The following is a 27946-nucleotide window of genomic DNA, read 5'->3' as shown; positions in this document are numbered from 1 at the left end:
TTCCGAATATATTTGTAGAGAAAACAAACAAAATGAATAGAACACACCACGACCGAGATGACGTCATAAGTGGAACGGTTGTAGCCATGAGACAGTCGCATTTTGATGGCATCATCAATATGACGTCTGCTAGACTGACAGGGCGATGTCGCCTATGTTTACCATCCAGTTGTTGCTGGGATGAATAACATCTGGATGCACAGCCGAGCGACTTGTTTCACGCAAAATTAGATTGTGAGTGAGATATTTTGTTCGCCCGGTGCCAATGATGTTTTGTTGCTGTGCTAAAGCTAAACTGGTAGCTTAGCATATGCTCGGGCATGCTAGTTCAAAACACAACAACATCTGTGTTTACGTTTTTTTTGTGTTATCAATTTAATTTCCGGTTTCATTCCCTTCGCCCCGATTTCATTTTAAACTTTCAGCTTTCCATTAGCGTTTGTGTTTTTTTATGTATTACTCTTGATTATTAATATCATAAATTATACTCAATTGCCCAGAATTTTCGGCTCCATGTATTTAACTGTTTTTAAATATCACTTGTTGACAAGAAATTAAGTTGTTCTTCCTCGGCAGATAAGAAAACAATATGGAGAGCCAACCGTCTGTCTTGAGGGAATTCAGCCCACTGCAGCACCTGCTAAACTCCATCCCTGCCAAAGTAAAAATATGCACACACTTCATTTTATGAGGCTATCGCTGTGAAAATCGAAAAATAAAAAAAAGCTGCAAATATTTCACATCTGCTGAAGTGCAATGTTTGGGGTTTATTGGTACATGTGCACAATTTATAGAATTGGACCTCAAGAGCATAAATTACATGTATTCATCCCAGCCATCTTTAGGCATTGGGCAGGGGACACCTTGAACTGGTTTCCAGCCAGTTGCAAGGCACACAGAGACATACAACTCACTCACGCACACCTAGGGACAATATAGACCCGCCAATTAACCTGACATGCATATTTTTGGAATGTGGGAAGAAACCCACGCAACTGGGAGAACAAACTCTGCATGTGGGGACTTCGGTAGCTGGAATTAAACCCTGGACCTCCGCATTGCGGGGCTGCATGCTTACCACCCAGCTGCCAATGCATTCAAGAATACCATTGATATATAAAGAAGTACATTATAATGTACAAGTTTTCAACTAGTATTTTAATTACTGCCTGTTGTTCATTTTCCAGAAACTGGTTTTAGTGCATGTTTTAAAAAAAGTACCAGGCTTGTCATGGGTGTGACACAATTAATGGGTTTTACTAAAGAGCCTTAATAGAATCGAATCAAATCAAATAGAATAGAATAGTCTTTATTGTCCCTTATTAAACAATGTAGTGTACATTGTTTTCAATGGGATTAAATGTGGCACTCCAGGAAAAAACAGTAATAAAAATTTTTTAACAAAAAATTAAACAAAAACTGATCGTTTAATAAGTATTTTTCTTTACTGTAGGGGTCGGGAACCTTTTTACTTAGAGAGCCATAAAGCCATAAAAAAAAATTGGGAGAGAACTACATCATACATTTTAAGACCAAATTTAACAAAACTGCCAAACCCACTCTCCAAACAAAAGCTTATTCTTCGGGACATTTTATTTTATTACGTGATGTTTGATCAAATCTATAAAATAATAATAATTGCAGAACCTGTGTCCCATCTCAATATAAATATACAACTTAAAATTAGTCTCCCACCCGCAGTTACTTAAGATTGTTGAGGCTCAATTTGACTGCCATTTTCGTCCTAAATAATGTTTTTAAAACAAGGTGCAAGCAAAGTTCTTTTTTTAAAAAGGTCACAAAATACTACAAACAAGGATACCAAAGTATTTCCTTTCAGTGAAGACAGCGCTGGGAAAGGAGGAAGAGTGCGTGCACACAGTGTATAGCTCTGCCCATTCCTACCGCTCAGCCAATCAAATTGCTCTAAGTGCTTTGCTAGAGCTTTTGGGTAAAATTTTTGTTTTTTGGGTTTTTTTGTTTTGGGTTTTTTGTGGCTTTTTATAGAGTGTCTCAACAACGAACATAGATTGTTTAATGAGCTTTTATATAAAGGATTATTTAGCGATTTCCTGCCAAAACGGGACGGTGTGACACCTTTACTTAAACTATAGTAGAAATCGTGTCGAACATTTTTGCATCAGTAATATCTCGGCTTTGGATGTGTGACAACCATCCCTGTAGATAGCAATATATGAAATAGTTGCTCAAATAGTTGTTCTATTTCTATCTCTGAGCGATACACATGCATGAAAAGAGCCATATATGGCTTGTGAATCATAGGTCCCTGACCCCGGCTATGTTGTATAACAACTGCTACTATTACTTTAGAATATCTTAACAATTTTTGAAAACTACATTTACTACTCTAGAATGAAAATCAGATGTGGCACTCCAGTTTAAACATGTAATAAAAGACAAAAAGAGAAAAGAAAACCCAAAAAATAATATTAGGATAAATGAGTAATATTTACAAGGTATTGCTTGCAATCAGAAAAAAATCACAAAATATGGCAATGAAAACTGGTGCAATGACATTAGTCGCTACATCGTGCAAAAATGAAAAAATAAAACATGAACCTGTGTCTCTTAATGTTTGAGCTTGTTGGTAATTGTGGGACGATGACTTTGGGGACCTAGATTAATTTTGCTGTAGGGAGAGCGCAAAGAAAATCGTTTTGATACCCCTGGTATTATGTGTGCTTCATGTTATTATTTTTTTTAAAGGTTTTTAGGGAGATAAACGCGTAAATATCTTAAGTCTACTGCATACGGGAAAATATTCACTGTATTCTGTTTTTACAGGTTCAGCGTGGCTTCCGCTCAGTGGTAGTGTACCTGACGGCAGTGGACAGCAGCCGCGATTTTGTGGCAGTAGGCAGCAGCATCGGCATGTTGTACCTTTACTGCCGTCACCAGGCGCATATGAACAAGTACAGCTTGGAGGTGGTGCTTTCTTTTATTTTCGATGTCTAGGTTCAACTTAATCAGTTGTTTAATAAAAGTGTGTGTTTAGGGAAAGTGTGATGCCATCACTGCCGTGAAACTTCTGAGCTGCTTCGACGATCTGGTCGCCGTGGGAACGGCATCTGGCCGGGTGGCTATTTTCCAGCTTGTTTCGCCCTTGCCCGGTCGCAACAAGCAGGTTAGTATTACCCATCCATACATTTTCTGCGCTGCTTATCCTCACAAGGGTCGCGGGGGGTTAGTATTATCAATAAATGTAATTGCTTCATCGTTTGGAGACCTTCAAATGTCTAAATTCTCAAAATTTGAATTATTCAAGAATAAATGCTCAATTTCATTGGGAAAATGTCGCAGCAGGGTCATATGACAGACAAAAGCAATAATGTAGCAGTTGCTCAACCTGAACTTTTATTTAATAGTTCTAATTAATTTTATTTATTTATTTATTTATTTTTTACAAAAATGTGACACCATTTTCAAAACACACAAAAAGTGAAAACAAAAAAGGTTGGGGAATAAGTGAAATGAAAAAAATTAATAAAACAGCAAAATAAAATAAAATATAAAAAAACTCCTCCCAAACTTAAAATAGAACAAAAAATAATGAGACCACAATAAATGAATAAATCAACCCCCCTAAAATTGTGATAACTGTGAAATCTTCACATTTGAAAGACTGAAGTAAAGTGATGGATTTTTTATTTTTACAATTTATTTATTTTTTTAGTATTCTGTATTCAACCAAAGTGTTAGTAAAAATGATGCAACGAATATCAGTGTTTTATGTGGGCCTTATACAGTTATTTAAGTAGTTGTAATTGTTTTTTTTAGTGTTGCAACTTAACATGGTGTTTTTCCCTTATTGAGATGCAACATAACGGTTTAATCATTTAGTATTTCCAACACTGAGTGCATACTCACCAGCTACCGTTTTATGCGTTAGAATACCGCTTTTCTCCCTTTGAAAACGCCTACCAATTTTTAAAATGTAAACAAGAACATAAAATGTTGACACGAGACCAGTATTCTAGTCAATGGCTGCTTTATCTTGAAGCGAGACCAAGTCTTTTTGTGCATGAATAAACCACTCCAACAATCACAGTTCCATTTTGGTAATGGTTTGCCACTTCCAGTTTTAAACAATTTTTTAATGCATTTATTTGAGTTGTATGTCTTATTTTCAGCTGCGGCGCTTTGACGTGGTTGGCCTCCATAAAGGCACGATCACATCTTTGGCGTGGAGCACCAATGGCATGAAGCTTTTTTCCGGAGACGACAAAGGACGTGTGGTTTTCTCCGCTTTGGACCTCGATCAGGTTATACTAATATTCTGTTATGGTACACTAGGGAGCATTTTTGGGCTCCAGTAATATGAACTAACTAGAGACTGACCTCTGTTAAACTTACACCTTTTAAAGCCCCAGTGTGTAATATTTGACCACTAGATGGCATTGTGTTGTCTGGTGTGAGCAAGGGCGAGTGCCAGAGAGCACAGCGTGGCGACAGGATGCCCTACAAACATCTTGACGACCTTAGTGGGGATTCCACTGTGCAAAAGAAAAGCAAATTTCCTAGAATTTTTCATGAAAATTATCATTATTATGAGAGTTTGTGTATTTTTGTCTAATATTCAAATCACTGTTTTTTGAATGAAAGTTTTTTTTGTACCACTAGGAGGCACTAAATCTGACTCACTGTCCCCTAAAACACCCAACTTGACGTCTGAGATTTGCATATTTGACATTCGTTGTAAAACTTTAACTCTTCTTCTCCCTAAGAGGGTGTACACTATTTTGATATTTGAATCAAAATATATTTGAATTCATTCACCAATTACAAAGCAATGTGTGTGAACCCAGGGTACATGCACGCCAGTGGTCCTGTTGGAGGAACCCGGCGGAGTAGTCCAGCTGGACTACAGTCACCAAGTTCTGCTGGTATCCACGCAGCAACGGTCCCTGCTGTACTCCACTCACACAAAGCAAGTCCAGCAGCTCGGTAGCAAACCTAGAAAGAAGTGAGTGTCACTGATGCTTTGAAAATGAACCAAAAACGATTTGGAAGTTTATGTATGAGTTTGTGTGTGCGCGACAGTAGCGGCAGGTTCGGGGCTTGTTTCCTGCCAGCTTTATGCAAGCAGAGCGACCTTCAAGTTTTTGCGGCCCGTCCGGGACTCCGACTCTGGAGGTCTGACGTCTCGGGTCATGTTGTAGACACAAGACTGCTCAAAGCCATCTTTAACACTCAGGTACTCACATTGTACTTTTTCCTTCGGTCATCCCTCAATCTAAAAATAACCCAAGTTGGATCAAGAAGTTTCGATCTATGATTTTTGGGTTAATATGACCCACTTTGTCGTGTTTTTTTTTGCGCAAACAGTGTGGTAAAAATGGGTAGTTTTGTTTTAAACAGCACCAAAATTTAACTATTTAGTGAAAAACTCCCCAAAGTATGTTCCCATCATCCTTTCCTTTCCGGTTTTGTTTCGTTAGAACCATTTGTTATTCCACCATATCCTGCGTCGTTCTCTATTCATGTTTATTTTGGTGAAATTTCTTTGTTTTTTTAACATATCCCACATTATCATTCTATCATATTTTGTTCAGTTAGTGTTCAGACATATATGTTGACTTTGTTATGTTTTTGTTCAGTTAGCTTTAGTGTTCCAGCATATCCAGTGCTGTCTTCCTTTCATTTCGTTTCTTATTCTGTTCCTTTGGTTCTGTTAGAGCTGGTTTGTGTTAGAACAATATGTAGTTGGTCTATAGGCCCCTGAGTATGTTCCCCTTTTGCTCATGTTTTCATGTTCTGATCAATTAGTTAGTGTTCCGACAGATCCTGCAGTGACTTTTTTGTACTGTTTTTGTTCAGTTAGAGTTAGTGTCAAGCACATCCTGTGATATCTTTCTTCAATTAAAAACAGTATTCAAACATATTATTATTCGAACAAATGGGTTCATTTAAAAAGAAACTCCAAAATGTGATTATTTCCTTTACCATTTACATGTATCCAACGAAACTAAATGAAAACTATGTTAACTTTTTAAAAGCCCCAAAATAGGTTGTTTTGGGATTAAACTACCCACAAAAATGGACAATTTTGTTAAGAACAACCTAAATGATTGGGTCATTTTTTTTACAAAGCAATCCTGAATGATGGATCAAACTCATTTATCGATGGGATCTGGAATTTTTTTCACCTCATTTGGGTTTTCTTTTAAACCCAAGGATTACAGCTGTCGTTACAAATAAAATTTGTATTAATACTGTGGCTCATACTGTTACTATACTGCTCCTATCATTGTTGATGCCAGTATCATTGGTTCACCAAGTCTTTCTCATCTGACAGATTCCCCATTTTGAAATATTCCCCCGTCCTAGTCCGGCGGGAGCGTACCGTCCGTCAGAGCGTGAGCTGGGTCTTCTCAGCTGCTTCTTCAAGGAGGGTTGGATACTTAGCTGGAATGAATATAGTGTTTATGTTCTGGATTGCATCAACCAGGTGTGGACATGTTTTTTGTAAGCTAAAGAGTTGGAAGATATACTTACATACTTTCTGTTAATGCACCCAGGTGCTGGTTGGCGCGTTGGAGAGCAGTGGGGATATTGTTTCGCTGTCCTGTTGCGATAACGAAATCTTCATCCTGAAGGGAGACAGAGACCTCATTCGACTGTCGGACAGTCCAGAAGGTGTCTCTCATTCGCCGTCTCACTACCCATCGCGTCTTTCTTCGCCGTTGACGCCTCAAGCAAGCGTCGTCACGCCGACTGGTTGGGTGGAGATGGCTCAACCCATCAGGACCATGGCCATCATTGTAGAGGGTGGGCCCAGTGAGAGGCACGCTGAGCAGGGAGAAGAGGAGGAAGAGGAAGCTGAAGAAGCGCAGGAAAAGGATGAGGTACATATATAAATGGTGGAGATGAAAAAAACTTGAGGTGAGCTGCATAGTTGTAGGTGGTCTTAAAAATGTAAGTTAAATATTTTCTCGATGAAGTATGTGTTAACAATGTCCAACTGAGTTAGAAAGCCCTTATGCTTTATTTTCCAATGTGCCTATTTGCTTCTATCTTACACTTAGCAAAGCTGTTTGAGGCGGAACACATCGGGTAGAATGAATGGGAGTAGGCAGTGTTTTTTTTGTCTATATCCGTCAATGTTGCATGAAACTAGTGAAAGTAAGAAGAGGCCTTCTTTAAGTACAGTCTAAACTCCAACCTAAACCCAAACAAGGATAAATAAAAAAGAGTTTATTGTCGGGCGCCTAGGAAACACAAGTACTTGCACGCGCATCATGAAGGAGCTGACCAAGGCTGCAATGATGACACAAGCCAGCAGATGGCGGTTTCAAGTATAAAAGTACTGAATTACATACAGCTTCTTAAGAGACATACCGATTTATAGTTTGCAGTGTTACTTCACTACATTCCTCTGAAATTTATATTTTATGTACGCTGGATCTGTAAACCTGAGCTTGACAGATGGCAGTTGGGATAGGTTGTATGCCTGAAAAAGTATCCTGGGCTGTCCTGTTTCATCAGGGCGGCAACATTTTGACTAGCTGCTCGCATAGTCGAAGCAGCTCCATTGCTTCCTGGGACAGTCTCCATGGAAACACTTCTAGTGATGTCGGCTCCCGCCGCTACAGTGTCCCCATAGGCCAGGAGGAGGTGTGGCAGGAGCTAGTGGTAAAAGCTGTCAAGGTGAAGAAGAAAAAGAGGCAACGGCAAGGTTAGTGCGACCAATGTAAAAAATGGCGAGTCATCATAATTCGCAACTCACCACATTCAGATAATCTCTTTTTTGGCAGACAGTGGCAGTGGGAATCGTCTGTCTGAGAGCTGCTGCTCGGAGTCCATGTTTTTAGGCCAAGATGGTAGCTGCAGTGATGGTGGGAGTGGAGCATCCCTCCTTGGGCTAGAACTTTCAAAGCACGACTCACCAATGGATATCCGGGACAGAAATGGGAAGGAGGATGAACCACGGGAGGTGGATTCCAGGTGTGTAGTTAAACAGCAGTTGATTCCAGGTCCTCTTGACATGAGCTCAGTCTCACACCTGATTCTCCCCAGCAAATTGCCTCCTCAGGGGCCAGAGAAGGAGCCATTGCCCCTCACCCCGAATGTAGATGTTCTGCTGGAGTGCACTTTCTCCTATACACAGCGCAACGGACAGGAGCAGATGCCTACCAATGGGACAGAAGATTGTTTTCTTAGTCCTTTGGTGCCAACAAAGACAGACAAAGTAAAACATGTGTGCATTTCCTGTACACAACACCGGCTTTGGTATGTGTTAGAAAATCATTGATGCTACAAATTTCTTTCACAATGTGTAGGAGGATGACTCTGCATCACCTACTGGTCGGATAGATCCGACTGGAGATCCCGGACCCCCTGGCAAGAAGCCGAGCGTGTCAAGCGATGACGAGGAGGGCGACATCTACCGCCAAAGTTGTGGCAATCAAGAACAAAACAGCTTTGCCAAAAAAGAATATGCTGATGATGCGATGCAACCGGACACTCAAGACAAACCTGGACGCAAATCTGAGCAGGTGGGCATAAAATGTTTTTAATCTGAAAGGAAATTCGTTTTTTGAAATGCAATTGGCATTTCATAATTTTGTCTTTACAGTTGGCTGAATGCTGGATGGGCTACTCGGGACCTGGATGTGGAATACTGAGTATTCATGTAACTGAGAGGTATGTGCGTATGTATGTAATATAATAAAAGAGGGGAACTTCTTTATCACATTTTTCCAGATATTTTAATGGTCGGGTGCATTGCATCCTTAAAAAGTTGAAAGTTGAATATTTTCTCTTTTAAGTATGTGTTAACAATGCCCAACTGAGTTCATAGGGCCCTTATGCTTTATTTCCCACTGCGTCTATCTGCGTTTTCTTACTTTTAACAGAGCTGTTCGGGGTGGAACACATTAGGTTCAAGAAATGGGGCATGGGGGAAGTGCTGGAGAGTGACATCATGCTCGTCCCGCAGGTTCTTAATGTATTTGTATTTGTCAGTTTAGCATGAAAATGGTGAAAGTAAGAAAAGGCTTGCTTATAGTAGAGTCCAAACACCAACCCAAACCATAAAAAAGATGAGAAGAGAGTTTTTTGAGCGCATCTAGAAATGGGCGTACTTGCACACGCATCATGAATGAGCTGACTCAAGCAACGATCAAGACTTTAAGCAAGGAGATGGCGCCTGAGAGTAACAAGGTTCCAAATTATGTAAAGCTCCTTTAATTATGTTTGTGGACTTGTGGTCAATACTATGGCCACAAGAGGTAAGGCAGTCCTGGAAAAGAAGGATGACCTCACAAAAGATTGATGTTTTGAGTATTTTTACCCGCAGAGATTTTTGAATGGCTTATTTTAAGTTGATAACAAATTATTATTAAGTGTCATTCTTTCAGTCTTTTACAACAACAATATTTATAATGCAATATCTGCATAAATGCGAGGTAAGTAGTGTTCTCATGTTTGTCAAATACGGTGTGTGTTTTTTTTAATCTAATTGTGTAATCTTACATATATGTTTACTGCTCACCTTGCACAATGTTGACTATCTTTTTTTGCACTATGATGACTATTTTTGCACCAAATGCATAAGTTGACCATTTTTTGCACTATGATGTCTATTTTTGCACCAAATGCATATTACACAAACCCTACGATACCAAACTGTATGTAACATCCTATATGCCGACATTTCTTGGGTAAATTTTGTGTAAATTATAACTATAACCTTATCCTCCTTGTTTTATAACCTTATCTTCTCTGTTCCTTTATCTTCTTGGGTTTTTTACCTCACTGTGAATGTGTGAAACTGGAGTGTCATGCCCAATTTCGTTGTCACAATATGTTAACCCATTTTGTAACAATGACAATAAAGGTACCGTATATTCTATTCTATTCTATTCTATTCTATTCTATTCTATTCTATTCTTTATTTGTGTGGCAGATATGTGTGGTGTTTGGACTTTAAAGGCACACTCTACTGCAGCCCTCTGCCAGAAAGCAGCCTCCAATGGCAGCGCTTTGAGGACAATATCCACCAGGTGGCGGTTTCTCCCTCAGGTGAGCCTCTTCTCCGCTTTAGCAATGTGCGGTAATGGTGTACTGAGCTAAACAACAATGGCTGTCTGTGCAAGGTAACCTGCTATGGAAGGTAGAGCAGAAAAGCATGACGGCGTACGCTTGCGCCAAAGTCTCCGCACAAGGCAAGCGTCACTGGTACAAGGCAGCCAGTGAGACTGCCTACGTGGCCCTCAGCGACGACTCTGCCTGGATCATCAGGACCAATGGAGACTTGTATATCCAGACGGGTAAAATATGAAACCCCACACTTCTTGACGGAGCTTTTCAAGATGTTTGCATGTTCTGTGTTTGTGCATCAGGGCTAAGTGTGGAACGTCCATGCGCCAGATCGGTGAAGGTGGACACGCCGTGCGTGTTCAGTCAGGTGTGCGTCCGAGGGGGCGTGGTCTGGGCCTTGAGCGAACACAACGCTTTGTTCTACAGGGAAGGAGTCAGCAGTTTCTGTAGCCTTGGAGATGCCTGGAAGTATGACACTGTCAGGTAGTACCGACTGGACTTCTAACTCATTATTAAATGCTAATCGTTTGCTATGACAATTCTATGGCATTACTATTCACAAAAAAATACCAAGTAGCACTACCACCACCTCAAGGCTATTGCCATACTACCCAAGCCTCGCTAATATATCCTGTCTTTTTAGAATAATTACAATTAATTAGATTAATAAATGACAATGTAACAAAAATTGTAAAGAAAACGTGCATATGTTTCTCCCTTATGACCTTCCTTAGTTTTCCCCTCCTATTTACTCAGATTAGTGCAGCAAGGCTATGGCATGAGGGATGCTATCACTTGCTTAAGCGGCTAGCTTAGCAGACACTGCTACTAATAGGAGTGACTAGCTCATTTATTTTCATAATGTTCATAATTTAAAAGTGGGGCACTTTGTTTGAAGTGTCCTTAAAAAGTTGAAAGTTGAGTTTTTTCTACTAAGTATGTGTTAACAATGTCCTGCGACTGACTGGCAACCAGTTCAGGGTGTCCCCTGCCCATTGCCCGAAGATAGCTGGGATGGGCTCCAGCACCCCCGCGACCCTACTGAGGATAAGCGGTGCAGATAATGGATGGATGGATGGATATGTTAACAATGCCCAACTGAGTTCAAAGAGTCCTTATTTTTTTCCTTAGCCTACCTGCTATTATCTTACTTTTAGCAAAGCTGTTCGGGCCGCAGAACACCTTATATAGGAGGACAGGGGTAGGAGAGTGACTTTATGATGTCATCAACGAGTGAAATAGTTCTAAATTCCGTACTGCACCTTTGAATATTTAACCCAGTTGGCTGCACATTTTCAAGTTAAATATTTTTGTATGTCCTGTATTTTTAACATGGTTTAATTCTAATTCTTACCTCGATAGCTGAATATTACATAGGTACATAAATTGAAAGAAAGAATCAAGCTCCCGATGTTTTTGTATACTAGCAGGAAATGCTCTGTTTAAATTTAGTACCCTAATCCGTAATTCCTTTGTCATCTCAGTGTCAGAACCAGAACAGGATCAGGACCCAAACGCGTGACGTTCTCACACAAGCCTTTTATTTTTACGGGAAATAGGGAGTCATGCATGTTAGGCAGCGGTCTGGCGTGGAAAAACACGAAGCTAGAGACCGACGAGATCGAGTCCAATTGCTCGAAAATAAACAGGAGAAACTAGACGGGAACAAAAAAATTGAGAAAATAATAAACAGGACAAAAATAGACGGAAACTAAACTGGAAACCGAGATTAAACAGGACAAAATAAACGGGAACAATACCGGACAGGAGATACCAACAGGAACTGGACCGAGTCGAAACCCACATCTTGCGGGGCAGACGTTCGTTGACAGACTGACAGAAGCAGAGTGACAAGACTGGGTTTAAATAGCAGGGAAGCCATTCTGACAACGAGCCACAGTTGGCGCCACACGGACGGGGCCAATTGGGCGCCATGGCAACTGTGACACTCAGTTGAGAAAATGTGATTAATGTGTTATAAATGTTTTTTTTTTAACTCTATATTTCTTTTCAGAACACTTAACAGATAACGTGACATTTTTAAACAGAAAAGAATACATACATTTATTTTGCTAGATAATCAGAGTATTTAATTTTGTACAACATAGCCGTAGTAATAGTATACAGCTGGTAGTATTACTGCTTGTAAGTTACGTGTGCGTCTCAGTCAGGGTAGCAGCATTTAAACGCCATATTGTCCTTTTTGCACTGGGACATTACAGTGAGTCTCAGGGCGTGGAGCTCATGTGCGTCACCCTGGGTGATGCCGGCACGGCTTGGGCACTCGATGTCAACGGGAGACTCTTCTTCAGGACGGGAATCTCCTCAGAACGACCACAGGGCGACGATGACCACTGGTGGCAGGTACGTCACGTGTGTCTTTGATCATGTTTACACACCAGTGTGTTACTTCATTTAAAAAGTAATTCTTTACCCCTTGGATTACTGATACCCAAAAGTAGTTGCAAATTGTCGTATGTTCTCGCATTGAAGCCGGCCGGCTTAAAGTGCTTCATACTAGCCGCATAATCTATCTAGTCTAGATCTAGAGTATTATATAAATCTCAGTTTGCGTGCGTGTATGTGTGTTCGTATGTGGCTTACAGGCTCCGAAACAGTTTAACCAATTTTCGTGAAAATTTACACAGTAGTACTTTAGGCCTTTGGGAGTGTCCTTAATTAGATTTTGTGTCAGGGCACTCAATAAAAACGAATAAAATCGATAAACATCTGCTTTTATTTACAAGCGGCTTAGAAGCTGCACTCGGTCATACTGCTCTTTGGTACTCCGTAGTGACCCCCTAGCGTGTTTTAAACAAACCACAGCCCCAACAACCTCACTCAAGTAGGATGCCTGGCAACACCAGGCCTTTATGCTTGTAAAAGAAATAGAAGATAGCCAGTACGCTGTGTTCATTAATTGAATTGAACTGTCTTTAGTGTTATTGATAATAACGCCGTGAAAGCATTCTATGCAACGAGATTCCAAGGTAAGCAGTCCTAACAAAGCGGGAACAGGTACGGATTAGATGGTGCAGATTTTTTTTATTGTTTTTGATAAGTAGCGGACATGTTGTAACGTTTTTTGAGTTACCGTATTTTCCGCACTATAAGGCGCACCGTGTTATAAGGCGCACCTTCAATGAATGATATATTTTAAAACTTTTTCCATACATAAAGCGCACCGCATTATATGGCGCTACAGTAGAGGCTGTAGTTACATTATGCAACCATTAGATGGTGCCGCGCTACAGGGAATGTCAACAAAACAGTCAGATAGGTCAGTCAAACTTTATTAATAGATAACAAACAAGCTTTCCACAACTCCATTCACTCCCAAAATGAATAAACAGCTGTTTTATTATTTTCTCTGAGTTAAAGCATTTTCGTGACACATCTTTAACATCTTTGAACAACAGCAAGGCATAACATTTTACTTTTCCTTCATTTAGTCAACATGCAAAAAAACGTCTGATACTGTTATGGTAAATTAAACGTTAGTGCAATCGCAATATAGTGACACTCGTAATGTGCAAAAACAATAACAAGTGCAAAACAATAACAATAAAGCAATAACATAATAACTGTAAAATGTAAAACGTAAAAAGCTCATCCTCATGCTTCCTCCACTTCCGCACCATCGATTCATTAATGTTAAACTCTCTTGCTGCTGCTCTATTTCCGTGTTCTACTGCGTGACTGATCGCCTTGAGTTTAAACTCTGCGTCGTAAGCGTGTCTCTTAATAGGAGCCATTTCAGGGTCTTTATACAAACGCACAAATAAAAGAGAATCGTTGTTTAATATTTTCCAGTATGCACAGCGCACTTCTTCTATGCGAAAAATGGAGTCGGTGGCTTCTTACCGTAATTTGCGAGACCTGTCACGGCTTAATATTGATCCATATGTAAGGTGCACCGGATCATAAGGCGCATAGTCAGCTTTTTTTTTTAAAAAACAGATTTTAGGTGCGCCTTATAGTGTGGAAAATATGGTACATATCTTTATTAATAACGCGGACAGTAATTGCGTTCAAGGAACGTGTTATTTTAGTAACTCTCAACACTCGTCCGGTCTGTCTTTGATGATGTACACACACAGACGTGAGAAATTTATCACATCTTCTCTCTCAGGTCAGCATTTCCGACTACGTGGTGTTCGACCAAGGCAGCCTGTTCCAGACACTTCTGAGCGCCACACAAAGTGTCGCCACAGTAACAAAGGCCCCAGTGGAGCGTGTGGTGGCCTTTTTGTCTCAGTACTCCCAGCGTCAGCCCAGCCTGGTCAGCGCCAATTCGACCGGGGTGTGGGTAGCATCAGGACGCAACCAACTGCACTTAGCGCGGGGCAGACTGGTGGGGACCTTCTGGCAGAACCTCGTACCCAGAGGGACCGTAGCGGCCACCAGGTGGAGCTCCATCACCTCCTCGAGCGTGCCCAACAAAGACGGTGATGCACCTGCACGCTTCTGGTGTTGAATCATCACAAACACTAACACACGTTGACATAAGTCGTACCTACGGATACAAACTCCTGCATAACTTGAACACGCTCATCATGTGCACCCACTCATCAAAACGTTAGAAAAAAGCATTAAACACTAAATATTGTGTATATCTAAATGATATAGGCTTTCTTTCGCTTTGTGAAAGCTGATTTCTCTTATTATAGCCCCAGTGTACAATATTTGACCACTAGATGGCACTGTATTGTCTAATCAATGCAAACGAAAAACAGTCCCAAAAGCCGAGCGAAGCAGCAAAATGCCAGACAAACATGGCGATGACTTCTTGCTAGGGATTCCACGATATAGAAGAAATACAAATTTCTCGACCTATGATTTTTATGTAAAATTCAAATTGGTATGGTAGTTCATGTATGTTTTTTTTTTTTACTGAATGAATGTCTTTGCACCACCGGGAGGCACTAAATATTACACACTGGCTCTTTAATCCAGCAATTTACAAAGTCCGTCCCGGAGGCCAGTGACGGCCCGTAATCGAATTTTTTCTGGCCGGCGGATTCTGTCATAAAATTAATAATGTGTAGTATAAAATAAATTTATACCAAAAAACAAAAAAGTCACCTGTTTAGTAGATGATGGCAGTACCCCTTTAGCCACTTTGCCCATGGCTTTCTGTGAGAATTTTAGCCCACCCCGTTCCAACATGATGACTGTAAATAAAAAAAGGAAAGTTGACTGTGAGGGCTGCTGCTTCCAGGACAAGTGGAAATTGGAGTATTTTTTCATCAAAATTGAAAAACGATTGTGTCTGCCTAATTTTCCAAGAGACTATTCCTACCAAGAAACAAACGCTGTGAAAAGGTGAAGCAACCGGAAGTTGTTTTAACGGGACAGCAGGGTTTTTTCACGAGACCCTGCGAATCAAATGACAATGCGACAAAGGCGAGCTACGAGGTCGCGACTCCGATCGCTCCCATCTTTCAGCCTACCAAATCTGGCCTGCTTTCTTAAAAGTTTTGACACTCCTGCTTTAATCAGATGTGTGAAATAAGTTTTTTTTAACTTAAGTATAATCAATAGTAAATTTAGTTACTTTGTTGAAAATACCAAATCAACTACTCGTTCTCAATTTTTTTTTAATCTTAATTAATCAAAACCCAAAAAACTTCGACAATAGAATTTAAAACAAATTTTTTACCCAAGGCTTAAGCCAATTAAACCTACTATTAATGGTAACCTGCTTACTATTTCATTAAACAGGTCAGATAAACAAACAAAAGATGTTTATATATGCAATTTACAATGTGTTCGCTATTTAAACTGTGATTAATCATTATTGATTATTTTAAACAACTCATCACTAATAAAGACGTCTCTTTTTTTACCCAAAACATTTTTCTTTGTCTTTTTTTTTTTTTATAGTATTTCGTCAAGTTTTGTTCTTATATTTCAGGTGCCTTCCTGTGGTTAGCTCAAAGCAAAAAGGATCTCTTCTGCGTGTGGGATCAGGATGGAGAACTTCGGCCGTCCACTGTCATGCTACCACCCGAGGTGAGTCACATTCACAAGAATGCCTTTACAAATTATGTTCTAAACTCCCTCACTTTTTACTTTAGATATTTTTTGGCTCCTTTTTACAGCATTTTCCCCCACTGAATGGCCTTTTCTGCATACCCAAACACGCACAAAATTCAAACCTTTCAGTGTTTGTGCATATGACTTGTTAAGATGCCTCTCTACTATTGGCCTACTATTGGTTTACATCAAAATGCCAATATGTTATTGGTTGAGTTACCTCCCACCATTACTTTCTCTTCATTCAGTTCAGAATATTGTGTGTTTCGTCCCGTATTTATTCACTACTGGTCCCAAGACTATCAGTGATGCTAAAGGGAGAAGCAAAAAAAACATGACAACCTTGGAAACAAAGCTTGAAATGATCAAATAATACTGCAATTTCCCTTTGCAAGACCTACCTCAGAACGGATTAATGTTGTATCCCACGGGGTTACTGTACAAAAATTCATGCCTTTTACATTTGTCAGGTGGAGCTGACCCAGCTTTCTGCTTGCCGCGATGCACTGTGGGGACTGGACACTCACGGCCGGGTGTCCATTCGAACCCTTTCTGCATCATGTCCTGCCGGTCTCTCCTGGACTTCGCTGGACCTTAGTCAGCTTGGTATGAATCACCAGATAGATCTGCTCACATTGTTTTAACAATTATTTTAGGATTTTTATCATTCATTTATTGTCAACAAGGATAATAATAATAATAATAATAATAATTTCCTTGTATTGTCATTCTGTGTAACAATGTACACAGAACGAAATGTCGATTGCACCTGACCCGTTGTAGCGAGCCGATGCAGCCGCAGCCAACAGAGGGCGCCGCCGACCACTTTTTAAGTCTTAGGAATGACTCGGCCGGGGTGCGAACCACCGACCTCCCAGTCTCAAAGCGGGCGCCTTACCATCTAGGCTACTGAGCTGGTATGGAGGGGTTACTGAAAAAAGTAATTAGTTACCGTTACTAGTTACTTTATTTAAAAAGTTATTCCGTTACCCTTGGATTCACGGTTTACGGAAGCCTTAATTGCACGGGTCCTCAGGGCACCAATTACGACGCAACTCTGGACAACCTTCTTCACTGTTGACGGTCCCTGGCCTGTTCTTGGGTTGGGGCAAAGTCTATTCCTTCATTTTGTGAGCCCAGTTCTTTTTGGGTCTTCCTCTCCTCCTCCCCACTTGGACTGAGCCCTGAGATGTGACTATTCCACTCAGGTTTCCATCTGCGCACAGTTGACAACAATTTTTGAAATACTGACACCCAAAAAGTAGCGCATTACTCTGTAAGTAACTATCAAGTTATAAATTACTGTATACACTCGCATTGAAGCCGACCCCTTAAAACTGCTTAAAAATACCAACATGATAAAATAAATAGAAGAAAATCTGTACATCAACCTGTGAAAGCGGTGAGGCCTTTATATTTCTTGTGTAATCTTGAGAGCTTGCAAACAAATACTTAGCCGAGACACTCCATATCCATTTTCTCTATGGGCTTCAAACCACTGTAAATTTCCTTCTCCATTGATACGTTCCAAGATGTTTTCTTTTTTCTAAGCATGGTGTATTGCAAAAATTATTTTACCGCAAAAAATTCAGAATGTTTTTACTGTAAATTCTGTGTTAATGTTTACCCTGTTGATTTCCCGTTGGTTTGTTGTTCCTGTATAAGCCACGCCCCTTCTTCACTCGCTGCCCACTATTCGCTACTGGTGACACACAACCTAACTTTTGAATTTTAGATGACCCCCTTGATTTCAGTATTTTATTTTATAGTTGTAAATACAGCATAGATGTGAGTATATCTCGTAGGGAGAATATTAGTAGGGAGAATTTCTTGCACTCTGTACTTGAGACAGTTCCACTGTAAATGTATTGAGTTGTACTCTGTAGGTCTGTATAAACATACCAACTCCACTTTGTCGATGTGATGCTGGCGGTCTAAGGTTTCATGAGTCCGTCTTGAGCGTGGGAAAACTGTACTTTTCAGTAACACATGTTTACTAATAACGTGTTACAATACTCGTTACAGAGAAAAGTAATTGCGATCCAGGACACGTTACTTTGTAACACGTTCTTCCCAACGCTGATTGTCAAGACACAAGTGAGGTTTGCATGAGCTGACATCATTTGTTGCCAGACAGAAATCCTCACAGTGCTGACTATGTGTTTAATGGCTCGTCTTATTTGCTTCAACTTATTTAACTCCAATAAAAATTACGTTGCTAGCTTTGTACACTAAGACACACGTAAACACACACCTGTTTCCCCCGTGTCAAACCGACAGCTGAGGGTTGCGTAACAAGCTCTATCGGGTCTGTTTTTAGTTTGGGTCCTTCTCACTATCAGCGAGCGCATGACTCCAAGTCACACGTCCAGCCGCTTGTTTAGATGGACCCAAGACCGCGACAGTGACGCAGGCACTGGGTCAGCTTTCAACCCCCACTCCGCCATAGCCTGGTGATACTTGAAAGATATTTGATGTGACCGAACACGACTGTTACCTTTCAACCTTTGCTGACTGAGATATGTCCCAGACTGGCATGCATGTTCCGGTTTAGTATTTCCTAATATTATGTAAAATCTCAAGACACACTTTTTTTAAAAACCAGTTGACTGTACACCATATCAAATCAAATTTGTTTTTAAGCACTTTACAGTCGATGAATTGCTACTCAAAGTTCTGTATGCAGGGTACGTACGAGTGCTTGAAATCCTTCAAAATGTTTGAATTTTAATCTTGTGTTTTCAAGGTCAAGTCATGTTTATTTGTATAGGACTTAATTACAAGAAGTGAATGGGCTATACAGACTACAGACTACTATTACACCATCAAGCAAAAGTGCTTGAATTATGGGTGAAGTGCTTGTTCTATCTATCTATCTACCTTGGTCATATCCCTCAAGAGGGGTGACCGACAGCAAGACACATACATACAAATACAAAGAAAATAAAAGGGAAAAAAATAGCAAAAAAACACAAAAATTTCTGGGGACCATGGCCAACCCAATTGCCCAAACACCCAAACAAGTTAGGCACCTCGGCACCTAAGTTGGTCATGCTTTCGTCCCTCCAGATGAAACGGGACACCAGAAAGCGGCCATGTCACTAAGGTCCGAGTGACACAACACACTATTTTGTCCAACCGCAGGGCCCGACAGCTTTCACTGGTTTACCCCTGCCGCATCATACGGGTGCCCAGCCCATCCTTAAGAACGCGTCCACAATCCCACTATCCTTTCACAACACCTCTCCACTCCTTTCTATTACCAACAAGAGCTCTAGCTTCCGTTATATTTAGACCTCTTTCCTGCAGTGCACTCATAACACCATCCATCCACGTCAATCGCGGCCTTCCTCTTGGTCTCCTTCCATTTACTTCTGCTCTGTGGATCCTCTTCAACTTTCGCTCCTCATCCATCCTCTCCATGTGTCCAAACCAACTGAGTACTCTCTTATCAACACGCTTGCTCAGTTCCACGACTACTCCAGTTCTGTCTCTCACAATTTCATTTCTCAGTCTATCCAATCTTGTCACTCCTTACATAGTCCTCAAACACTTCATCTCAAAAACATTCAACTTCCTTCTTAAATCTGCATTCAGGCTCCAAGTCTCTGCACCATACAACACAGTCGGCACAATCACACTCTCATACAGTCCCCTCTTAAGATCCATACTCAGACAGCAAGGCAAAGAAAGGGGGGCGGGAGACCGAAAGGTCTCGCAAACCCTAGTTATAGGGTCAATAAATGTGAGAGGGTGTGGAAGTAAAGCGACTGAGTGGAAGAAAGAGGAGATCGGAAGGATGATGACTAGAAGGAAGGTTGTTGTGTTAGCCTTGAGTGAAGTGCTTGTAAATACTTGAAATTGCTGCCATGTTTCTCAACAAGTCTTCTAAAAATGACGTAGACACTGCTCTCTTGTGGCTTCACTTTGCCATTGCATTTTTCTTCCCTTGTGATTAACGGAATCTGGCATACGTTTGTAAGGTATTTTCCTATGAAGTCAAGTCAAGTCATGTTTATGTGTATAGTCTTTAATCACAAAGAGTCTCAAAGGGCTGCACAGATCAAAGACTATTGCAAACTATTATTACAGACTATTTTGACATCATCCCTTCATCTAAAACCTACTTGAGGGCAAATAATACACATATTATCAACATAAAATATAGATTATTCATATGAAAGTGTCATCTCCCCCCAGGGGTCGCACCCAATAGGACAATAGGACACCTAAACATGGTACTATGAAATGTGTATTGGTGCAAGTATTACGTGTAAATTATAGACACTTATCTCTGCAAAAAATTAAGGTAGCATTTCCCTGTGGTAAATTGTAATGGGGAAAACTTCCTGCAGCTGAAAATGTAAGCTACATATCATTGTCATTTTTACCCAACACCTATATGAGAAGAGATTTGTCTAAAAATTATTGAAACCCATATTGTTCAGATCCACAAATAAATTCACGATTTACTCAAGATCTAAAAATTATGTGTCTCTATAAATGCACACGCACGATTAAAAATTGCATATGTATATTGCAGTCATATTTGTGGCTCTGCAAAATACAGGATAACCATCGATTTTCTTCTTTTAATAATCCTGGAGAAGTTGTAAAATTGTTTTTGAGAGTCATTAAAAAGTGCTTGAATTTTGCAATGCAATAGGTGTATAAAACCATTTAGTGTACAATAAAGACATTAAAATCCCTGCTTTTCCCCCACCCAAAAACCCGGAAACACCTACCACGCACGCAGACAGTGGTTAAAATAAAAATAAAAATAATAAATAAAATATAATTTATGGCAAGGCACAGAGTAACCATGTGAGGAAAGGGACCTTAGGGAAGCTTATCCACACTGATAGGGATAGCAACACGAGGCCTGATGGAAGGATTTAGCAAAGATTAGCTTCATCACAAGTTATATTATTTAACAAGACTGTTAACAAAGCTGTTACACGCTAACAGTCGCTAATGTGCTTGTGACTTGCTAACATTTGCTAATCTGTCTTTTTTGCTGTAAAATTGATAACATGCTGTTTAATTCTAAGCTACCATTTATGCAGAACATTCACTAGCATGTCTGTTTTGAACAAACATTAACATATATGTGTCAGTTTTTAGCTAGCATGGGACAAAATTTGTTTCTGTGCTATTTCATACGAACATTAGCTAGCTTTTTTTTTAATACTTGCTAATTTTGTGCATACCTCAGTGTTTTCTATCCCATTGAAAGTCTCCAGCGGGCCACCAGGGTCTAATTGGTCCAGCCTGGGTGTCTTATTAACCTGTGTTCTTAAAAAAATCGAATAATATTTTTAAACATATTTAAACTCAAAGTTAATCAAAATAACTTTGAGAAATCTCATTTGAAAATAATGCAAAGTCATGGTGTGCTCGCTTGCACCCTGTGTTTGTCCTCCCTCCTGCTTTTTGTTAATTTGTTGATTGGTTAAAAAGCTTTTGTTTTTGTCATGGCTGCTCATTTCTTTGCTAAGCAGAGTATTGTTTTAACCATCCATCCATCCATGATCTGCACCGCTTATCCTCAGTAGGGTCGCGGGGGTGCTGGAGCCCATCCCAGAGTCTTCGGGCAGTTGAGTAAATGCATTACACCTGAACTAACTCACCACGCTATACAAACTCAACACTGCCCTCTAGCGGCAGGAAAGACCTTTTGGTATGCATTTATTCAACAAATCATAACTTTTGATAGAAACGACTTAAAGAATTGCTTCTTTTTTTTGACACATACTCAGAAAAGTATAGCGGGCCAGATTAAATCATCTAATAGGTCACATCCGGCCCACGGACTGTATGTTTGACACACACGTTCTCGATTGTCCTCCCACAGCGTTTTGTAAATTTTTCTGGGAAGCACTGTACTGATAACATGTTGACATAACAGTCAATTTTTACAGTTTCCTCGTATTTTATACAATTTTTAAAATCATTGTAAATTGTGTACACTGTATAACTAAGAATCACTTTTTGTTAGACCAATCTCATCTTGACCATTTTGGCTCTAATCCAGATTTTGTCTCAGTCACTGGTAGCAGACAACAGCGTCATTGTAGATTGCTAATATTGTCACAGAATTTTACAAAGTCTGTCTTGCTTTGAGTAAATAGGTGCCGCATTGTGTTTGTTACGTTTATTCTCACTTGATGAGAGGAATGGCAATCATTCACAAAGGAAGCAATTGGCTGAGGCTAACATTCGCTAGCTATCATGGGCTAACACATAAAGTTCGCTTCTTAATCTGTGGAATCCATTATTTTATTTCCATCGACTTATTTTATGTGGATGCGAAGTTGACATTTGTCTGTTGTTGTAAAAATAAAAAACAACGTGAGCCGAGGAGTGAAATATAATTCGTCAAAGGTTAGTGGGGCGGCTGTGTAATATGAATCTGTTCTCCCAAAAACAGACCGACTTGGAATCTTCACTGAAACTGTAGCTGTTCCCCTCATGTTTCACTTTTTCCTTGAAATCCAGATTCAAATGTTTAACTGTATACACAGTAAACATATGACGTTTATATTGTGTGTGTTTCACACAGGAAGTGTACGTTTGGTGAGCATCAGCTGTGGCAGCCAAAATATTTGGGCTCTCGACAGTCGAGGACTGGTCTACTTCCGGGTCGGAACACAACCACTGAACCCTAACATGATGCTTCCTGCTTGGATCTACATAGACCCACCTGACCAGGTAATATGTTTCTGGAACCCAGATTCCAAATTTCCTCAACTACCTGTTCAAGACCTAGATATCCATAAAAAGCTGTTTAGCTCGTATACACAGTCATTGCACTGCACATTTAGAAATGCTGGTATAATAAATCATCATGTTTATTGCAGCCTGTAGGTGTTCAGCTTGTCAGTATCGAGACAAGTCCAAACGATTGTCATCTCTGGGCGTTGGACAACAGAGGCGCCGTTTTTGTCAGGACCGGACTTAGCGATGAGATGCCTGTCGGGACCAATTGGGACCTGGTTCCAGGTCTGTTTGTCTTCAACTCCTCAATGACTTTGTTTACATGCAGGCAATTATTGTAAATGGTCTGCATTTATATAGCGCTTTTCAAGTCAATGAAGACCTCCCAAAGCGCTTTACAATGTGCTTCACACTTACCCATTCACACGCACACTCACACACCAATAGGGAGTCAGCCATGCAAGGCTTATTGGGGGCATTAGGGATTCAGTGTATTGCCCAAGGACACTTCGACATATAGGATCCAGGAATCGAACCTGCGACCTCTTGATCCCAGGACGAGCGCTCTACCTCCTGAGCTAATGCCACCCATAATCAGATTGGAAACTGAGTGTTGGATTTCTGGAGAGAACGGAATGAAGGTTTTACATGCTTAGAGATAAACAAATCACCCTTTTCCATGGCGTTTGAGAGTAGTGCGATTACAAACACTAGAGCGACATCTGTCTTTAACTTTTGACATTAAATAAAGGAGGATTCCATCCATGTCATGCACTTAATCCAACGAAGTCCCGTTAGCTTATTTGCAGTATATCTTTCGTTTACAATACTGCTAGGCAAAACCATAAACTTACACAATTCGTGGATGGATACAACTGTGACATCCATTGTATATAGATGGATACACCTTCGGTATTTTCACCACGGAGGCAGAAAATAAATCTGAAATGTCCTGGAGGATTCAACCATTACATACGAGGATTTTTTTAGCGAGCAGGACAGCATTTGCGTGCATCATTCGTCTCTGTACTTCAAGACCCACAGTGCCTTGGGGAAAACAAATATCCCAGTTGAGGGAAACTGTACATGCGCACAAGCGATCGTAGTATTTGTATGCGTGTATATGCATGACCCATGGTAGGATGAAAGGGCTAAACCGCACATTGCTATAGGTAAACCCGCAGTGGGACTAAGATCTTATAGGATTATTGTGCATGTTTACATGGATTTACATAATCAAATTACTGGCATTTTTTTGTTTTTAATCAGATGATTACCTGCATGTTAACGTACCTTTTGTCAGTCTTTGTCCTTGGCTCAATGGTCTTGTTGACCCCTTCAGGTCTAACTGTTAGTCAACTGGTTCTAAGTTGCCGGACAGTTTGGGTCCGGTGTGTCAATGGAGACCTAGCCCGGCGTTACGGTGTGTCTGATAGAAACCCGGCTGGAGACTATTGGAAGAAGATCCCAGGAAATGCCAACTGTTTGACCGGTATGACTTTTTTTTCACTCCAATATAGAAAAGGAAAATTTACTGGGTCCTTTGGTTTTATGTTGTGTTTTAAAGTAGGACGGCAAAATTCTATACTCAGCACAAATTACTGTAAAAATATTTAAATATCTCAGAAATTCACAAATTTGGAGGCTGGTGCTGAATCAAGAACTTATTGACTGTGTGTATCCTCCAAGCCAAACTCCATTTTTTTCTTTGTTCCCACAGTCACTCCAGATGATGAACTATGGGCAGTAACTTCAATTGGTGGATTGGCCCGTCAAATGACAAAGCTCCTCCCACAAAAGCCCCGCCGGCCCGGCCATTTCGGGACAAATGGCGGCGGCGACGATGGTGACGACGAATGGGAACTCCTCTGATGATACTGTTTCACCTGGACATCTGTAAAATAATGATCACTTTTTATTCCCAATACTGTCGCGGAATGATGCTGGACTCGTAATGAGCTTATCATCCTGGGAACGTGATCTTTCACATTACTAGTTGCACTTTAAAGTTTCTTAACTGGTCTTACAGTTGCTGAAGATGGCCCCTGATCAAAGGATTGCATAGGAACCATGAGGAGTACCATGAGGAGTTTTAGTCAAGAGGAAATTTTCCTGGAGACGAATCACCGCTTGATGTACTCAAAAGGGACTACATTGGTATAGGACCTCTTTTGGTGGTGTTAGATATACTCTAATAGAATATTAATTCACTGATCTATTAAATCACTCAAGTTAAATTCGGTGAAACTGTGTTCGATAACTCTTAATAAGGAATCGGACCTCCTCCACTTTGTGACGAACTACAAAAACAAACCTCAACAGACTTAAAAAACCTCAAAACTACTTGATAGACTCACCTGGTCAACATTAAGTTGATGGAATCACATTACGGACATTGTAACTGATGGACTCCACTGGATTGTAACTCTTGGGAAAATCTGGAATATTTAGCCTCAGGAAGGCCTCTATCGTTTACTTTGAGTATTCCACACTATCAAGTTGGACTCTGACCGGTATTCTGGTCATCAACCAACAGCAAAGGACTACAAACCCACACACGCACTTCTTTGAGGTTGACTGCTTAACTATGACTCTTCAAACTTACTTCAACACATATTAATCCACTTTGGCGGATTTGGGATTATATGGCCCTGCAACTGGCTGGCAACCAGTTCAGGGTGTCCACTGCCCACTGACCGTAGATAGCTCGGATGGGCTCCAGTACCCCTGAGACCCTACTGAGGATAAGTGGTGCAGAAAATGGATGGATAGAATTATCTGGACTTTATCGGAAAATAGTACATTCTGGATCGCAGTGGATGACTGGTGAATTCGGCTGCATCACAGTTCAGAGGGTCTGGCTTCAATTCCATTTACCAGCCTCTTGTGTGGACGTTGCATGTTCTCCCTGAACCTGTGTAAGTTTTTTCACATACAAAAACATGCATGGCATGTGGATTGGCGAGTCAAAATGTCCCCAGCAATGAATGTGTGAGTAAATGCTTGTCTGTCTCTGCGTCCCCTGTGATTAGCTGGCAACCAGTCCAGCATATCCCCTGCACACAGGCCAATGTCAGCTGGGAGAGGTTCCAGCACTCCCACGACCCCGGTGAGGATAAAGAGGCTAGAAAATGAATGAATCGATCACACTTTAATCTCGGAAGTAATGTCCTGTTATGCTTTGATTGATTGAAAACTCACTCAGAATGTATTGGACACAAAAAACTGCTGATTCCTACATCAGTTCAGTATGTTACACTTTATTGCACAATCCAAACAAAAACTATCTACACAGAGTTATGGTTTAAAATCAGGGATCACACTTTTACTTCATCGCAAACACCCTCGTGGTTCAATCTCCTTCCATGGTAAAATACATCCGAGTTTAGTTAACTGTGAGGCTGAAGGAAAGCAAGCAGCTGGCTCATTTTGACCTGGGATGGACTCTCAAGTCTTGAAAGCTTGAAAGAGTCTAGATATCAGGGCCAGATGGGTCACACAATCTGACGTCTGCTGACTTGACTAACCGTCTAAAACTTTTATGACCAGACTTCGAAAATTAGCTGCACTTTAATGTACTCTTAACACTAATGGTAGTAGGTCAGACTTGGGTTAGGAAGAGAAGGGATGCTGTTCTACTATGTGTTGAGTTGTTGGAAACACATCTATGAACATATTAAAAACAGCTGCTGACACCAAGTCAAAGACTTGAGTCCTCTGCTTTATTACACAATCTCGAAAATATACACCGGCTCGTCGTGATCTAGATTTGAGGACCAGAGGAGTCTTTAAAATCCCCAAAACATGATCAAGTTTCAGTTTGTTTCCACGGCAAAGGAAAGTCCAATGTCAGTTCACTGTGAGGCTGCAGGAAAACCGGCAACTGGCTCATTTGAGCGGGGACGGACTGGGCTAAGATCCTGAGAGCTTGCAGGAGAAGTGGCGGTGGAGCTTGACTGCTCAACCAGTCGAACACTTCCCGTCCTAGGAGACTTTTCCAGCGCTGAGGTTCCTCCAGCAAACGGCCTGGTGCCACCGGCTCCGGCGTGAAAAGGAGAAGCAGGTCCAAGCAGTTCCTGGCGTTCCGGCGCTCTGCCACACCAGAACCGGAGAGTCTTATCAGCGCGGCGTCTAAGGTGTCCGGCCGTGCTCCGTGAGCCAGGAGAAGCAGCAAACAATCGGCTCTGGACAACTCCACTGCCAATTGCACCGCCGTCTTCCCTGCATCTGCACCATGTGCACAGCCTCCGCAGCTGTTCAGGTACTCCTGACGCCAACCTTCAGGAGCTGAGTCCTTCAAAACGTCCACCATCAAACCCAGGATAGTGGTCCGGTTGTAGCGTACCGCTACGTGCAGATGCACGGACCCACTACTTCGGCAAACCCCACATTGGGACACATGAAGCGCCTTGACGGAAAAACTTCTGAGAAGGTAGCGTGCATAGTCTTGATGGTCATGCACCACCGCGTACATGAGAGCATCACCTGGAGAAAAGGAGCGAGGGTGGCCGTCATCCCAAAGGAACACCTCCATACTTCGCATGTCTTCCAGAAGCCATGCTGGAAGGTGGTCTCGCACTGCGCAGTAGAAAGCGAAGGCGGTGCGCTCGCAGTGCCGCTGAGACGGAGAGAGGCTGGGTGGGTGCGGTGGGGACGAGAGCAACCACGGCATCACGATTCTTTTGGCAACTTCAGGAGTGTTCTTCTTCTTCTAATTCAAGTTTAACGGTCAGGAGGGTTCTGATTTGTGAGCTTATTGTGTCGCTCCAGCATGCATCCCTGCAGCTTTGAAACATTTATAGTCTGCAAGCAGTCCAGCCCTTCCCTCCGGCTCCTCTTGTCGCCCTTGGGTGCGCCCATGTGAGAATGTTTGTTTCGGGTAGTGGGGTGTCGTTCGCAAACGGAACGGCTCAAAGAGATGGCTCTTTAGAGTGTGCGATGGCAGCCAGCGTCCCACCTATCAAGAACCAGTTCCCTTCGAGACGCTTTTCTTATCTTGAGATTGGTTAACGTGGTTTTTTTTCAGAGATTCTGTGTTGACTTAAAGGATTTATATTTTTGCTTTTCTTTTTTCCACTTTTGTTTCTTCTTTTGCAAGTTTTTTGTGCGTTTTTTTTAATGATCTTTT

General features: G+C 41.1%; 2 protein-coding genes across 3 annotated transcripts; one reads left to right on the top strand and one right to left on the bottom strand.

The window, feature by feature from the left end:
* The first annotated feature begins 94 nt into the window (after positions 1 to 94).
* On the top strand, positions 95 to 26523 carry tecpr2 (tectonin beta-propeller repeat containing 2). 2 transcript variants are annotated; one of them, XR_015852887.1, is made up of 26 exons: positions 95 to 234; positions 577 to 661; positions 2806 to 2946; positions 3017 to 3145; positions 4152 to 4283; positions 4827 to 4984; positions 5062 to 5215; positions 6317 to 6469; positions 6540 to 6866; positions 7507 to 7696; positions 7776 to 7965; positions 8038 to 8209; positions 8301 to 8516; positions 8597 to 8664; positions 9929 to 10044; positions 10119 to 10292; positions 10365 to 10545; positions 12285 to 12426; positions 14195 to 14510; positions 15980 to 16077; positions 16572 to 16707; positions 22664 to 22812; positions 22962 to 23103; positions 24161 to 24310; positions 24539 to 25736; positions 25851 to 26523. XR_015852887.1 is itself a non-coding variant. In XM_088354564.1 (25 exons), the coding sequence occupies exons 2-25, from the start codon at positions 590 to 592 to the stop codon at positions 24688 to 24690; spliced, it is 3858 nt and encodes a 1285-aa protein (XP_088210690.1). In that variant the 5' UTR covers positions 95 to 234; positions 577 to 589; the 3' UTR covers positions 24691 to 26523. The 2 variants fall into 2 exon arrangements, 1 of the variants encoding a protein (XP_088210690.1); XM_088354564.1 differs by having other exon boundaries at positions 24539 to 26523.
* Positions 26063 to 27700, bottom strand: ankrd9 (ankyrin repeat domain 9). The gene has a single exon (XM_088354565.1). It carries the CDS (start codon positions 27488 to 27490, stop codon positions 26627 to 26629), a length of 864 nt encoding a protein of 287 aa, XP_088210691.1. The 5' UTR covers positions 27491 to 27700; the 3' UTR covers positions 26063 to 26626.
* Positions 27701 to 27946: the final 246 nt, after the last annotated feature.

This window comes from Urocampus carinirostris, chromosome 15, assembly GCF_059441175.1.
Source record: "Urocampus carinirostris isolate Australia breed hairy pipefish chromosome 15, RoL_Ucar_1.0, whole genome shotgun sequence".
NCBI classification, from domain to species: Eukaryota; Metazoa; Chordata; class Actinopteri; order Syngnathiformes; family Syngnathidae; genus Urocampus; species Urocampus carinirostris.
This window is presented reverse-complemented; position numbering and strand designations above follow the sequence as displayed.